The sequence below is a fragment of the Molossus molossus genome, unplaced genomic scaffold (genome assembly GCF_014108415.1).
Source record: "Molossus molossus isolate mMolMol1 unplaced genomic scaffold, mMolMol1.p scaffold_m16_p_1, whole genome shotgun sequence".
NCBI classification, from domain to species: Eukaryota; Metazoa; Chordata; class Mammalia; order Chiroptera; family Molossidae; genus Molossus; species Molossus molossus.
This window is the reverse complement of record NW_023425344.1, coordinates 204,535,999-204,549,210: the sequence shown is the minus strand read 5'-3', so window position 1 is coordinate 204,549,210 and position 13,212 is coordinate 204,535,999. Positions and strand designations below refer to the sequence as shown.

The 13,212-nt window shown below is 37.4% G+C and overlaps 1 protein-coding gene across 10 annotated transcripts in view; it reads right to left on the bottom strand.

The window, feature by feature from the left end:
• Nucleotides 1-13,212, bottom strand: part of MAP2K5 (mitogen-activated protein kinase kinase 5) — a 266,821-nt gene that overhangs the window by 118,444 nt on the left and 135,165 nt on the right. For all 10 annotated transcript variants that reach the window (XR_004960015.1, XR_004960014.1, XR_004960022.1 and 7 more), the window contains exons 14-15: nucleotides 1,951-2,024; nucleotides 937-987 (exon numbers count right to left, since the gene is read on the bottom strand). Coding sequence is in view for 6 of the 10 variants with exons in the window: in XM_036265405.1 (XP_036121298.1) it covers nucleotides 937-987; nucleotides 1,951-2,024 (125 nt within the window). In the remaining 4 variants the exon portion in view is untranslated. The remainder of the gene's footprint in view (nucleotides 1-936; nucleotides 988-1,950; nucleotides 2,025-13,212) is intronic.

The window sequence follows — 13,212 nt, the reverse complement described above, 5'->3', positions numbered from 1 at the left end:
TCAGTTCCCGCTAGGGGCGCGTACCTCAGTTGCAGTTTGTCCCCGGCCCTGGTCGGTTGTGCGGGTGGCAGCCATCGATGTTTCTCTCTCTCTCTCTGTTCCTCTCTCTCCCTCCCACTCTACCTGAACAAAAAATGGAAAAATGTCCTCCGGTGAGGATAAAAAAAAAAGATGTTAAAACAAAACTCTGCTCCAAAAATGAGACTCTGTTTGTCTCTCCCCACCCCCCAACTCTTGAAGTGACTGTGAAAACCAATAAGCAAAAGCATTTTTATGGACACATATAACTTCCCCTCTTGAAAGGCAGAAAAAAGAAAAAGGTCAAAGCCAAGTCCACATTAGTTTTTGAAACAGTTCTATGCTTCTACTTTTTATCCTTGGTAAATTTATTTCAGTGGAACTTAGTAAGTTATCTTACAATAGACATGAACCCAACAAGTAAACAGAATATAGATATTCGAGTTGTAAAGAGAACTGCCTGCTAAACCCTTACATTCAGAGATCCATAAGTAAGAGTTGGTCACATCAATAATTTAATTTTGATCTGGTGACAAAGCATGTTTGTATTCCTGAAAAAAAACAACCAATCTTATTGACTGGCAATTTGGTATACTTGAAGGTTAATTAAATAAGCAATGTGGCAAAGTAGCCAATATGCTACAAGGTGCAATTTTTCTGTCAGATTAAACTTTAAAACTCAGCAATTTCACACTTGAGCCAACCAGTTAAGTCAACAAAGTCAGCTAAGTTGGTAGCAACTGTATAAATTCTAATGTCTTTTAGAAAGGTTTAAAAATTGAATCATGACTGAATTGACTTTGTAACTTATGATCTGTTAGGCTAAAGCTGTGGAATTAATTCAGGAATTATACATTACCAAGTACATAAAGATAAAGATGTTGGTTTTAAATGTTATTTTTGCATAAGTTTACTTACTGCCATATAAGCATTTGTTCCAACATACGTCTTGGCTATAGAATTCACCAGCTATGAGACAAAACAGTCTGTTAGAACAATATAAAGATAATGTGGAAATAAAATGGGCAATTATTCCTCATTTAACCTACAATCATCATTTCTATAAATCAACTAAAAATTATGTAAAAGGGAACAAATTTATCTACAAAGGCATTAAAAATAGTTAAATCTCTCTTTTCTTTTGAATGTGATTTCCATTTAAACAAGCACAGCATTACAGTTTATAGCAGATAACCTTAAACAATTCACTTAAGCAGGATGCTTATCGCTTTACTACCCCAAACCCACTTGATATAAAAAGTCAATTTGAAGTAGAATTTGAACACACTCATTTTTCAGTCAAATGGCTCAAGATGTGAATAAAGCCCCGTGCGTTACCAGAATGAAACGAACACTAAGTACGCTGGAGGGATAACAGACTTTGACAACTCATAATACAAGGATGACCTTCGCTTTGGTCTTCGTGTTTGGCTGGGAGTAAAGGTGGCTGCAATTCAAATCAACATCACAGCACGCTCATGGGTCACTATCACCGGGGTTCTCAGGGGAGGCCCAAAATGGAAATTAATTAAAATTTGTGCTGCACATTGTAATGGCCCTCCACCATTGTTGCTCCCAATATTAATTTTTATTGTGGGCCAGTTGGGCTCCCCAGGCACAGCCCCCACTCTGCCCTCCCTTTGTCTGGCCAAAACGCTTTCATATCAAAGCTGCATATCAATGAAGTTTGCTATTCGTAAGTAGTAATTACAATATCAGCAGTTTTTACTGTCATTAAACAATGAACAATCATATTCTGATGAAGGAAACTCGCTCGGAGATTAAAAATGAATAACACATTCCCAGCCGAGGAGAAGATGCAGAGTTCTGTTTGCCTGGTGGCTAGGTGACTTTTCAATAACGAGAGGAGACTGAAAATAAAAAGTAGATGTTGTAGAGATGAGAGCAGATGGGGAGGAAACAGAGACCTACCTGAGTGCTAACTCCAAAATCACATAGCTTGACCTGTCCTCTTGTGTTTACTAGCATATTGGAGGGCTTCACATCTAAAAAGGGATGAGAAAAGTCCGCATAACTAATTCCGTATCTACAGTGCTCGTTCTAAAAAAAAAAGCACACACACACACTGTCCTATACTGCAGAAATGGCATCATCTGTTCAACTTGAAATTCTAATCACTGATTTAATGCAAAGCATTTTATCTGAAGGCAAATAAATGTAAGATTCTAACTCCTCCACTTCCAACCATTTCTGGTTTCTAAAGAAGCAAGGGTTTATTTCAAGTAAAAGTGAAAAATCTTGGTTTCAAACAACAGTAAATACACCCATCATCATATCCCTAACCTTTTAGGAAAAGTAGGTAGATAAGAAAATGTTATCTTGCAACTAATTTGCACACAAAAGGGCTTATTTTGCTCTCAGTATGAAACTATTACTCCCATTTAATAAACAGTAAGGCCAAAGGAAGCCAACAAGGCAAAAAGCTTTTGTATGTTGCTGGTAACAGGTCTTCCCTAAACAAAACAATGACAAAAATAAATGTAGTATTGCTTTTTCATGGCTTTATGTGACAAATGCTACTTCAGATGATACTCTGAAATTGATCTAAAAGATGTGTGTATGTGTGCGCCTGCATGCACGTATCAGTCTTTGTTTCATTTAGCTTTCTCTTCCCTTACATCATTTTTGACTGCGGTTATAGTTAACAAAAGAATTGACATAGCTTTTGCCCAGGCAGTCAGTTGGTAAATAATGACACAAAGGGTTTCTGTGAAGCATCGTCAGTGACAACAATGAGCCTTTTCAAGAATTCAGGGAGCCCAAAAAATCATCCAAGCAGGACAAGAGCACACTGCTTTTGATGGTACAGAACAGCACCTGCTTCACATCTTCAGTGGCAAAAGTGGTCAGGAACAGACATCTTGTTATATTTAATATAGCATATAATCTTAACTACCCCAAAACTGAACATGGGACTCATAATTTTTACTGTAACACTTTAAAAAATCTGTAAATGAGTTAATCTCCTCTATTTTACCCTGCCAAAGGGTATCCCAACAAAGTATCCTGCCAAGAGTAGATACTTAATTCAAACTTCAAGTTCAAACTCTGTAGTTAACAATGATTGAACCCTACCTACTATATGACAGGCAATATGCTAGGTGCTTTCTCACGCATTAAGTATTTAGTGCTGCCTGACACAGTACAATGTAAACTCCATGAAGGCAGGGCTTTGTCTCCTTTATTACTATATTCCCAGTCCCTAAAAGGGTGCAAGGCATACAGTAAATGCTTAATAAGTATTTGTTGGATGGAGGAGAAAATAAATGAATGAAAACCATGAACACACAGTATGATTTCATGTTGATTTTGTTTCAGTGATCAGAGGGTAGCGATTGAACATGTCTCTGGGGCATTCCATTCAGATAACATACACTGTATACTTCCTTTGGTGGGGAGTATGTGTCTCTCTAAATACAAGTTGATATGCCCATGCAGGTGTAAGCTCTTTTACCAACTGTCTTTCTGCCTTCAGTTTCCCCAATTTCAATATAAATCTTACACCACCAACATATTAAATACAGCACTTTCATTACATCATTTTTCTCCATGAGGAGGAAATTAAATATACTCTGACACCTCACCACAGCCAAAATGCACACTCCTTAAGAATAGAGTAGTGCTTTCAAATGTGTCCCCATCTTGAACACAATATATATAAATCATAGATAGCCACAGCAGACCCTTGACGTTTGCTGAACTGAAAGAAATGTTAGATTTCACATAGCCTGGTCTTTTTTCCCCAAACCTAATTCTCATTATAGACCTTCAACTTTGAATGTTTTTCTTTTCGACAATCTGCTCTTTTATATATTACACCCTTAAACTACTCTTCAGATGAACACAGTTAATGAACAAATATTTTAAGTTCCTGGAAGGAGCTGCCTGGAAATCATGAGGTATGCTAAAATTAACAAATCTTTAGCTTTAATCAGACAAATATTTGACTTAAGTGCATCAATAGAGAGAGAGAATAAAACTATAAAGTTGCTAGATTATACTTTAAATGGCCAAGTGTAAATAAGAACTTCACTGGATTTTTCAGCCCTTCAACATCTTGCTTAATTTACATGTATGACTTATGCACATTCACCACTCAGCTTAGTTTTCAGGAATATTTTATGTATGAAAGGGGCAGTCACCTTTCAACCACCCTTTGTATTCCGAGTAAACTGTTCAATATTGTCTCAAAAAAAACCCCAAACGCCCCAAACAACCCCAAAACCCCATCACTAAGCCTTTGTTCATTCTATGTGTTCTCCTCTCCCCTCACCCCTCAACCCAGGTTTAGAAACCTTTCCTCAATCTTTTCTGCCTGAATCCTGCCCATTCTTCTGCTCAGGCACCCTGCCTCCCTATTGCCCTAACTATTCAGGCCATTAAAACCACTGCTTCCTTTGAATTGTGAAAGCATTTACTATTTACTGTCTGTACCATTTGTTTGAAACTGAGTATATGACTTTTTTTTTTTACTAGTACTTATCATATTTACTGTTATAAGCATCACCACCCCAAGTAATACGTTCACAAGTTAGGAATGTGCTTTGTATATCTTTGTATGTAGCTCTTCCAAGCATAATATCTTGCTCACTAGTTGATGGTTTTTTTGAACAATATACTAAATCTGCTTTAGTAAGTAGCCCCCTCCCCACCAACATCTTGAAACATCATTTGAACACAACAGATTCCTTTAAACAAAACCACTGGATTCAGATGAGGAGAAAAGACCTGGATTTTAGTTCTTTTGGCACGCTGCCACAAACTTGGCATGTGATGTTTCAGTTTCCACCTCTGTAGGGAGATAACAGCCATTGTATCAATCTTAAAAAAACTATGAAGATTAGATGAGATAATGAATAAAAATTGCTTTTTAAACTCTCACTCTGTAATTATTATTTTTACATAATAAGGTATTATTATTTTTCACTGGTAATCAACCACGCTACAGCAGTGGTATATATCACATTACATTTAGAAAATCATTTCTATTGCTACTATAGCAAATTTAAGTTGTATTTGAGTAAAACACCAGCTGAATGAAAATAATTTCCAAAGCTCGGTAAGCAGAACTATAAAACCAATTTTATGTTTATGAAGAGGCATTTTTTCATATGTACTCATGCCCCAAATAGGCTACTGAACTTGTCTTCCTATTTTTTATGTTTGCTCTGCTATTATCTGTGTTGAACAGATAATAAAACTTTTATTTTAAAACTTAAATCAGATCATGTCGCTTCTTTCCTTAAAACCTCCAGTGGCTTCCCAAATCAATGCAAAACACAGTCCTCATGATAATGTCTAAGGCCTTCTGTGAGCAGGCCCCCCACTGCCGTATGTTCTCACCCCCTACTCCTCCTCTTACCCATATACTTCATCCCGTTTGCCAGGCATGCTCCTGCTTCGTGGCTCCATATCCCTGGAATACTCCACTCCATATATATGCATAACTTGTTCCTTCACTTCTTTTAGGTTTCTGCTCAAATGCTACCTTTTTAAGAGAAGGCATGAACAGCAGAACCTTCCCACCCCAGATATCCCTTTCCCTCTGTCAGGTTTCAATGTTTTTCTTAACACTTAGCACCATCAACACACTATAATATCTGCATGAGTAAATCTGTCCCTTCACAATCCTCCCCTCTTGAAGGGAAGCTCCACGAACGCAGAGACTTGATCTGTTTTGTTCTCTTTATATCTAGAATGGTACCTGGTGCAGACAACAAATAAGATTCATTGAGCAAATGGTGAATGAATTTACTAAGTAGATGGGTAAACATGCTCATCCAGAGAAGCATGAATTTGGCCTGAGAAGGAGCAGAACCTTTTCCATACTTAATGGCAACTTCAGAATGAAAACATTTTACTATTAATGAATATATTTCCAAAAGACATTTTTCATTCTGAGGAGAATCCACAGATACTGTGGGGAGAAACATGAGTAAGTGACCTTCAGGAGAGTGCAGACCAAGTACGAGTTGATATATTCTCTGACCAAAAATATTGAGAACATGAGATTTTAGGATAAAAAGTTTCATTTACTCTAAATGGGATTTTCTTCCTGAACAACTGGCACACTTCCTATAATAAAGACAATGAGAGTTATGTAACTAAATAGCTCCCAAGCCTGGCTGTGCATTAAAAGAAAAAAGAAAAAAAGAAAAGAAAGAACTTTTTGAGCTTCACTTCAGATTTACTAAATCAGAAACCAATTGTACACAGTCTGGTCTTCAGGCCAGCATTTAGAAAACGCCAATATAACCTGCTGAATTTCCTTTTTACTTAATTGCTAGAAAGTTCAGAGTATCTGAAGAAAATTGTCTTTTCTTATTTTCCTTTACTTTTAAAAATCAACTGTATTCATTTTAAAATATGAATTTTATTGCAATCATTTTGAATGCACAACTGGATGAGTTTGACAAGTGTATACATCCATGTAACCACACAACAGTCAAGACATGAAACATTTCTATCACCCCAAAAAGTTCCGTATGCCCCTTTACAGTTAACCCTGACTTCTGGCAATCATTGACTGGTTAGCTTAGCCTTTTCTACATACATTATAAACTCTGTAACAGGTCATTATAATTTCTGCTTTAAAAAGTCTGGATTAGCTCTGGCCGGTTTAGCTCAGCGGTTAGAGCATCGGCCCATGGATCGATGAGTTGTAGGTTCGATTCCGGCCAAGGGCACGTACCTCAGTTGTGGCTCGGTCCCTAGCCCTGGTCAGGGTCGTGTGAGAGGCAGCCAATCGATGTGTCTCTCTTGCACTGATGCCTCTCTCTCTCTCTCTCTCTCTCTCTCCTTCCCACTCTATCTGAAATAAATGGAAAAATATCCTCGGGTGAGGATTAAAAAAAAAGTCTGGATTAGTGTTTGGATGGTATATCTGTCAATATTTAAAGTGGGAATCTTGCAGACAGTACAGAGTTGGGTCTCTTTCTCTCTCTCTTTTTTAAATTCTCACCTGATGGTTTGTTTCACTGATTTTTTTTTAGAGAGGAAGGAAGGAAGGGAAGGAGAAAAACATTGATCGGTTGCCTCCTATACATGCTGGGGATCAAACCTGCAACCTAGGTATGTGACCTGATTGGGAATCGACCTGCAAACACTTTTGTTGTACAGGACAACACTCTAACCAACTGAGCCACCTGTCCAGGGTGGGTCTTGTTTTTAACTGGTCTGACCGTTTGTGCTTTTAATTGGAGTATACAGACCCTTTACATTTAATGTAATAATTGATATGGTGAAGTTCAACTCTACCATCTTACTATTTGAAAAGAGGAACATCTGCTCTTTGTTCCTGTCTTCTTTTCTTACCTTATTTTGGGTTAGTTGGGCTCTTTTTGGCATTCCACACTGATCTTTTACTACTGGTTTCTAAGCCAGAGGCTGGCAACCTTTTTCTGTATAGAACCATATTTCAGGCTTTGAGAGGGCTATAATGTTGTAACTGCTCAATTTTGTCACTGTGATGCAAAAGCAATCATGGGAAATATATAAATGAATGGACATGGCTGTGTTCCAATAAAATTTTGTTTATGAAGACAGGGAGTGAGACAAATTTGGTTTGTGTGCTAAAGTTTGCCAGCTCGTTTGAAGCTTTCCATTTTTCAATGGCTGTTGTAGAATTTAAAATATGTTTCTTTAACTTTTCAAAGCCTACTTTCAAATAATATTAGATATTTCATTTATAATTTGAGAAACTTACAATAGTGTATTTCCATTTTCCTCCATTCTCTATGCTATTTGCTATATATTTTACCTCTATAGATGATATAAGTTCCATAATACACTATCTTTATTTCTACTTTAAATAATTTTTAAAGAAATTTGAAAGTGAGAGAAAAGTCTTTTATATGTCCACGTTTACCACTGTTGGTGCTATTTATTCCACTGTGCAGATCTAACCATCTGGTATCATTTTCCTTCTGCCCTAAACACTTTCCTTTAACATTTATTTTTATTTTTTATAATGCTGGTCTACTGGCAATATATTCTCTGCTTTGTTTGCCTGAAAACATTTTTTTAGGTGTTATTTTTGAAAAATATATTTACTGAATATAGAATTTGGGGTTGACAGGTGTTTTTTCCCCAACATTTGAAAGGTGTCTTTCCATTATCTTCTGGCATGCATAACTTCTGACATGAAGTCTGCCGTTAATTCTTATTTTTGTTACTCTTAATGTATTCTGTTTTCTCTAAATATTTTAAAGATTTTAAAAATCACTCATTTTCAAATTTTTTTATTTTGCTGTGCTTTGGTATGGTTTTGTGTTTATCCTGGGTTAGGGTTTGTTGAGCTTCTTAGATCTATGGGATTATAGGCTTCATAAAATTGGAACCATTATTTCTTCAAATTGTTTTTGTTCCCTTTTCTCACTCCTTTCCTTCTGATACTCTAGTTACACATATACTCTAGATTTCTTGACACTGTCTTAAGAGACCCTTAGGCTGTGCTCATTTTTTTTTTTTATCCTCACCCGAGGACATTTTTTCATTTTTTGTTCAGATAGAGTGGGAGGGAGAGAGAGGAAGAGAGAGGAGAGAAGAGAGAGAAGAGAGAGAAGAGAGAGAGAGAGAGAGAGAGACATCGACATGAAAGGGACACATCGAGTGGTTGCCACCCGCATGACCCAACCAGGGCCGGGGACAAACTGCAACCGAGGTACATGCCCTTGGCGGGAACTGAACCCGGGTCTCTCTGGACCACAGGCCAATGCTCTAACCGCTGAGCCAAACTGGCCAGGGCATGTGCTCATTTTTTTAAAGTATTTTTTCTTTGTAGTAATTTTGTATAATATCTATATCTCTAACATCAAGATCACTACTGGTTTCTCCTGTATCCAATCGCTTGTTAATTCCATTAAGTGAAAAAAATTTTCTCAGATATATTACTTTTCATCTCTAGATGTTCCACTAGTATCTTTTCCGTCTTCCACTTTTCTCCAGGTAATGCTCATGTTTTCCTTGAAATCCTTGAGTATATTTAGAATATTTATAGTAACTGTTCTTTTATTATTTTCTTTTTATCCTCACCTGAGGACATTTTTCCATTTTTTTTGTTCCGATAGAGCGGGAGGGAGAGAGAGGAAGAGAGAGAGAGAGAAACATCGATGTAAAGGGACACATCGAGTGGCTGCCACCCGCACGACCAACCAGGGCCGGGGAAAAACTGCAACCGAGGTACGTGCCCTTAGCGGGAACTGAACCCGGGTCTCTCTGTACCGCAGGCTGACGCTCCAACCGCTGAGCCAAACCGGCCAGGGCTATAGTAACTGTTCTTAAGCCCTTGTCTGCTAAGTCCATTATCTCAGAAAGGGGGAGGTTCCTATTTCTATTGACTGGCTATTCTCCTGGTTATAAATTTTCATCCATTATCAGAAGAATACTCTGTTCACCTGCTAATTTTTATTTGGATGCTAGATAGTGTTATTGAGTGTTAAATATTGTTACCATCCTTTAAAGAGTGTTGGACTTGATACTGGCAGGTAGTTAACTTACTTGCAGATATCCAGGTCACTTTGAAGCTTTCTAGAGTTTTTATATAGAGAACCTATTGTAACCCCCTACTCTAGGGTGAGTTTAGCCCCACTATTAAAGTATGCCCTTCCAAAGTCTCTCTGGAATGCTCCAACAAGGTCTCTCCACTCTGGATGATTGGAATTCTAAAAATTCCAAACCTGTGTAAACTTTAGAAATTGTTTAGCTTATAGCACCCTCAAAATTTTCTTTCCCAGATAGTAGTTCATTGTCTAGACTTGTAAGATTTCACATCCTATGAATCCACAGGTTGATATCCAGCTAAAAACTCAAGGAGGTTCTTATATAATTTCTTGAGCTCCTTTTCTGTATAGTTCTTGCCTCTCTTAGACTCTGCCCTACAGATGCCATTCTTGATCTCTAAACTCTGTCTCTTCACCTCAGTAAGACCATCAGGGTCTGTATGAATTCTCTCCCTATGCTGCAGTCCAGAAATTGTCTTCAGGCAGAAAGCCGGGTGATATAAGGTTTACCTCACAGTCCCCTGTATCTTAGGGATTATCGCCCTGTACTACTTGTTATCTAATGTCTGAAAACAGATGTTTCATAAATTTTGTCCAATTTCTTTTTTTATCCTCGCCTGAGGTCATTTTTCGATATTTTGTTCAGATAGAGAGGGAGGGAGAGAGAGAGAGAGAAACATTGACGTGAAAGGGACACATTGAGTGGCTGCCACCTGCACGACCCAACCAGGGCCGGGGACAAACAGCAACCGAGGTACATGCCCTTAGCGGGAACCGAACCCATGGTCAGACCGCAGGCCGACGCTCTAACGGCTGAGCCAAACCGGCCAGGGCAACTTTGTCTAATTTATTAATTACTTTTGGTAGAGGGCAAGTTTCATAGCAGTGATCTTCCTGCACGGAAGTGAAAATATCTCTTTATCTTAAAATTCTTGGTTTCTTTCTTTCTTTCTTATTTTGGTCTTTTGTTCATTGGTTTGACCTTATATTGTAAGCTGCCTCAAACCCTCTTTCAAAATAGATAGGATATAAATAATATTAGGACTTTATTTAGTTAGACTAAACCTGAATGCATGTGGTAGAATCTTAAAGCAAATGAGATCTCTTTCAATGTTGGAATGAGGATAGCTTCTGTGATTTAAGTTTTACTTTACCTGAATAAGATACCCCACCTGATAATTGAAGTATAAACAATCCTAGTATATAGCCACTGAGCTTGCTACTTCCAAGTTTTTGTTTAAAACATACAAATGCTACGAATATTTCCAGGAATATTGAAATAATTTAATTTCTTTTTCTTTTTTTTTGGGGGGGGGGGGCTTGTTTTCAATGTGACTCAAAGCCACAAACAACAATACAACAGATAAGGGAGAAAGATTATTTTTAAGGAGGTAGTGATATTTATGCTTATTTGAATGCCATCTCAAGTTATAGAAAACAAACAGCTGAAGGCATCCAGGCTTTTCATTCAGCTCACTTAAAACACAAACCTTGCCCTGGCCAGTTTGGCTCAGCGGTTAGAGCGTCGGCCTGCGGTCCAGAGAGACCCGGGTTCGGTTCCCACTAAGGGTATGTACCTCGGTTACAGTTTGTCCCCAGCCCTGGTCGGGTCATGCGGGTGGCAGCCACTCGATGTGTCCCTTTCAAGTCGATGTTTCTCTCTCTCTCTCTCTCTTTCTCTCTCTCCGTCCCACTCTGTCTGAACAAAAAATGGAAAAATGCTCTCAAGTGAGGATAAAAAAACCAAAAAACCAAAAAACAAACACTGCAGCCTTTCTTCTGTAAGCAAAGTGCAGAAAAGATGAGTCATTAAAGTGACTGATTATAAATGGCAATCATCAGGGCAGATGTAAGTCATTTTGCTTTAATCAGGCCATTAATTATTAGGGCTTATCAATTAGTTTTATTGAAGGCAAGGGAGCTTAAATGAATACTAGGGCATTGATTTTAACTAGGACATTTTCTCAAAGAAAACACAAATGAAGTATGTAGAATCCTGGAAAATATGCGTTCTGTTCATACCACTAAAAGAAGTATGCTTTGTTTAATGTAAAACATAAGCCTACAGTGAAAAACCAAATAAACTCTAATACTCTTTGTATTACATATGAAATATCATGTTTTGATGTTCCCTAATTTGAGGTTTGGTTTTCATCTATCTTGGCCAACAGGTCAGTATCATATTGGAGAAAGTGAGATAAAGGTACAGTGTAAAGTAACCCATTTTTAATATATTTCTTATCTTCTTTCATTTTAGAGAAAAATTCAGTCATTTTACGCACAGAGACTTTTATAGGAATCAGAATAGATTCCTGTTGACTAGATCCTCTGAGAGAAAGCAGAAATGACACGGAAAGTGTATGTAGGTTTATATCTGTGTGTGTGTTATATACAAGAATGAAGGATGATACCTGACTTCCTGCATTGACAAGGCTGTTATGAGAATTAAATGAGAAATGTGCTTAGCAGTGCCTGTCATAGAGCTAGAATTCAATGAATTGCTGAATGAACAAAATGAATGAAAAAACATTTTGTAAACATAAATATACTGGAAGCTACTGCTTTGTAGAACTGGTAATGACAATGACTCTTGTTCTAGAAAGACAGAATGTGGACCATCTAATATACTAGACCAGTCCCAAATGCTAAATACTTTCATGTATGATCTCTACCTGAAGGCAGGCTTCTTCCAGAACGTTAAGTGCTGTTCAAAGAAAAGTTAACAATACCCAATTCCAACTTGTGTCTTCTGTCACAGTAGTTTCCCAATCCTTCAGTGAGCTTTCACAGTAAGCTGAGTATTTTAATGATGATGTAATGAATATTTGAATTGCAGCAGGGACAGCCCACATAGATAATAGGTAGTTATGATGCAGTTCTTGAGTAATTTGAAATGCTTAGAAGATTATTAGAAAACTATCAGGGAGTGAAAATAATAAAAGAACTTACAAAAGGGTCTTGTGTCAGGCAAAAGATAGCAGGTTTCCTAGAGGAGCCTGTAACTAAGTAAAAATCAACCTCTGTCATCATTTTCCTATTCTATCTTTAACAAAGTATGAAATATCAGTTTTAATTACACTGATCATATGCTATGTAACAATGGCAAATGGTTACTTCTTCTAAAAACTGATGTGCACTATTTGACCTAATTCACTGTGATTACAAATATTTAAAGAAAGAGCCCTGGCCGGGTGGCTTAGTTGGTTGGAGCATCATCCTGCACACCAAAAGCTTGCAGGTTCAATTCTCGGTCAGGTTCCATCCCTAGACCAGGCATGTACTGGGGCAATGGTCAGTGTTTCTCTCTCTTCCTTCTTCCCTCTCTAGAATCAATAAAAACAAAACACATATCCTTGGGTGATGATTTTTTTTTAATTTAGAGAAAGATGCTAGCAACCCCCAGGTATCTACTCAAGAGAAATAAAAATGTATAAAAAAGTAAAGGCCTGTATATGAATAGTAGCATTATTCATAATAGCCCCAAACAAGACATAATCCCAATGTTTCTCTACTAGTAAATGGATGGACAAATTGTGATATATCCATGTAGTAGACTATTACTCCACAGTAAAGAGGAATAAAAAGACTATAATAAAAGACAAAAAAGGTCACTGTATATTTCAAAAAAGGTCAATCCAAAAAGAAGATATAATATTTGTAAATATTTATGCAC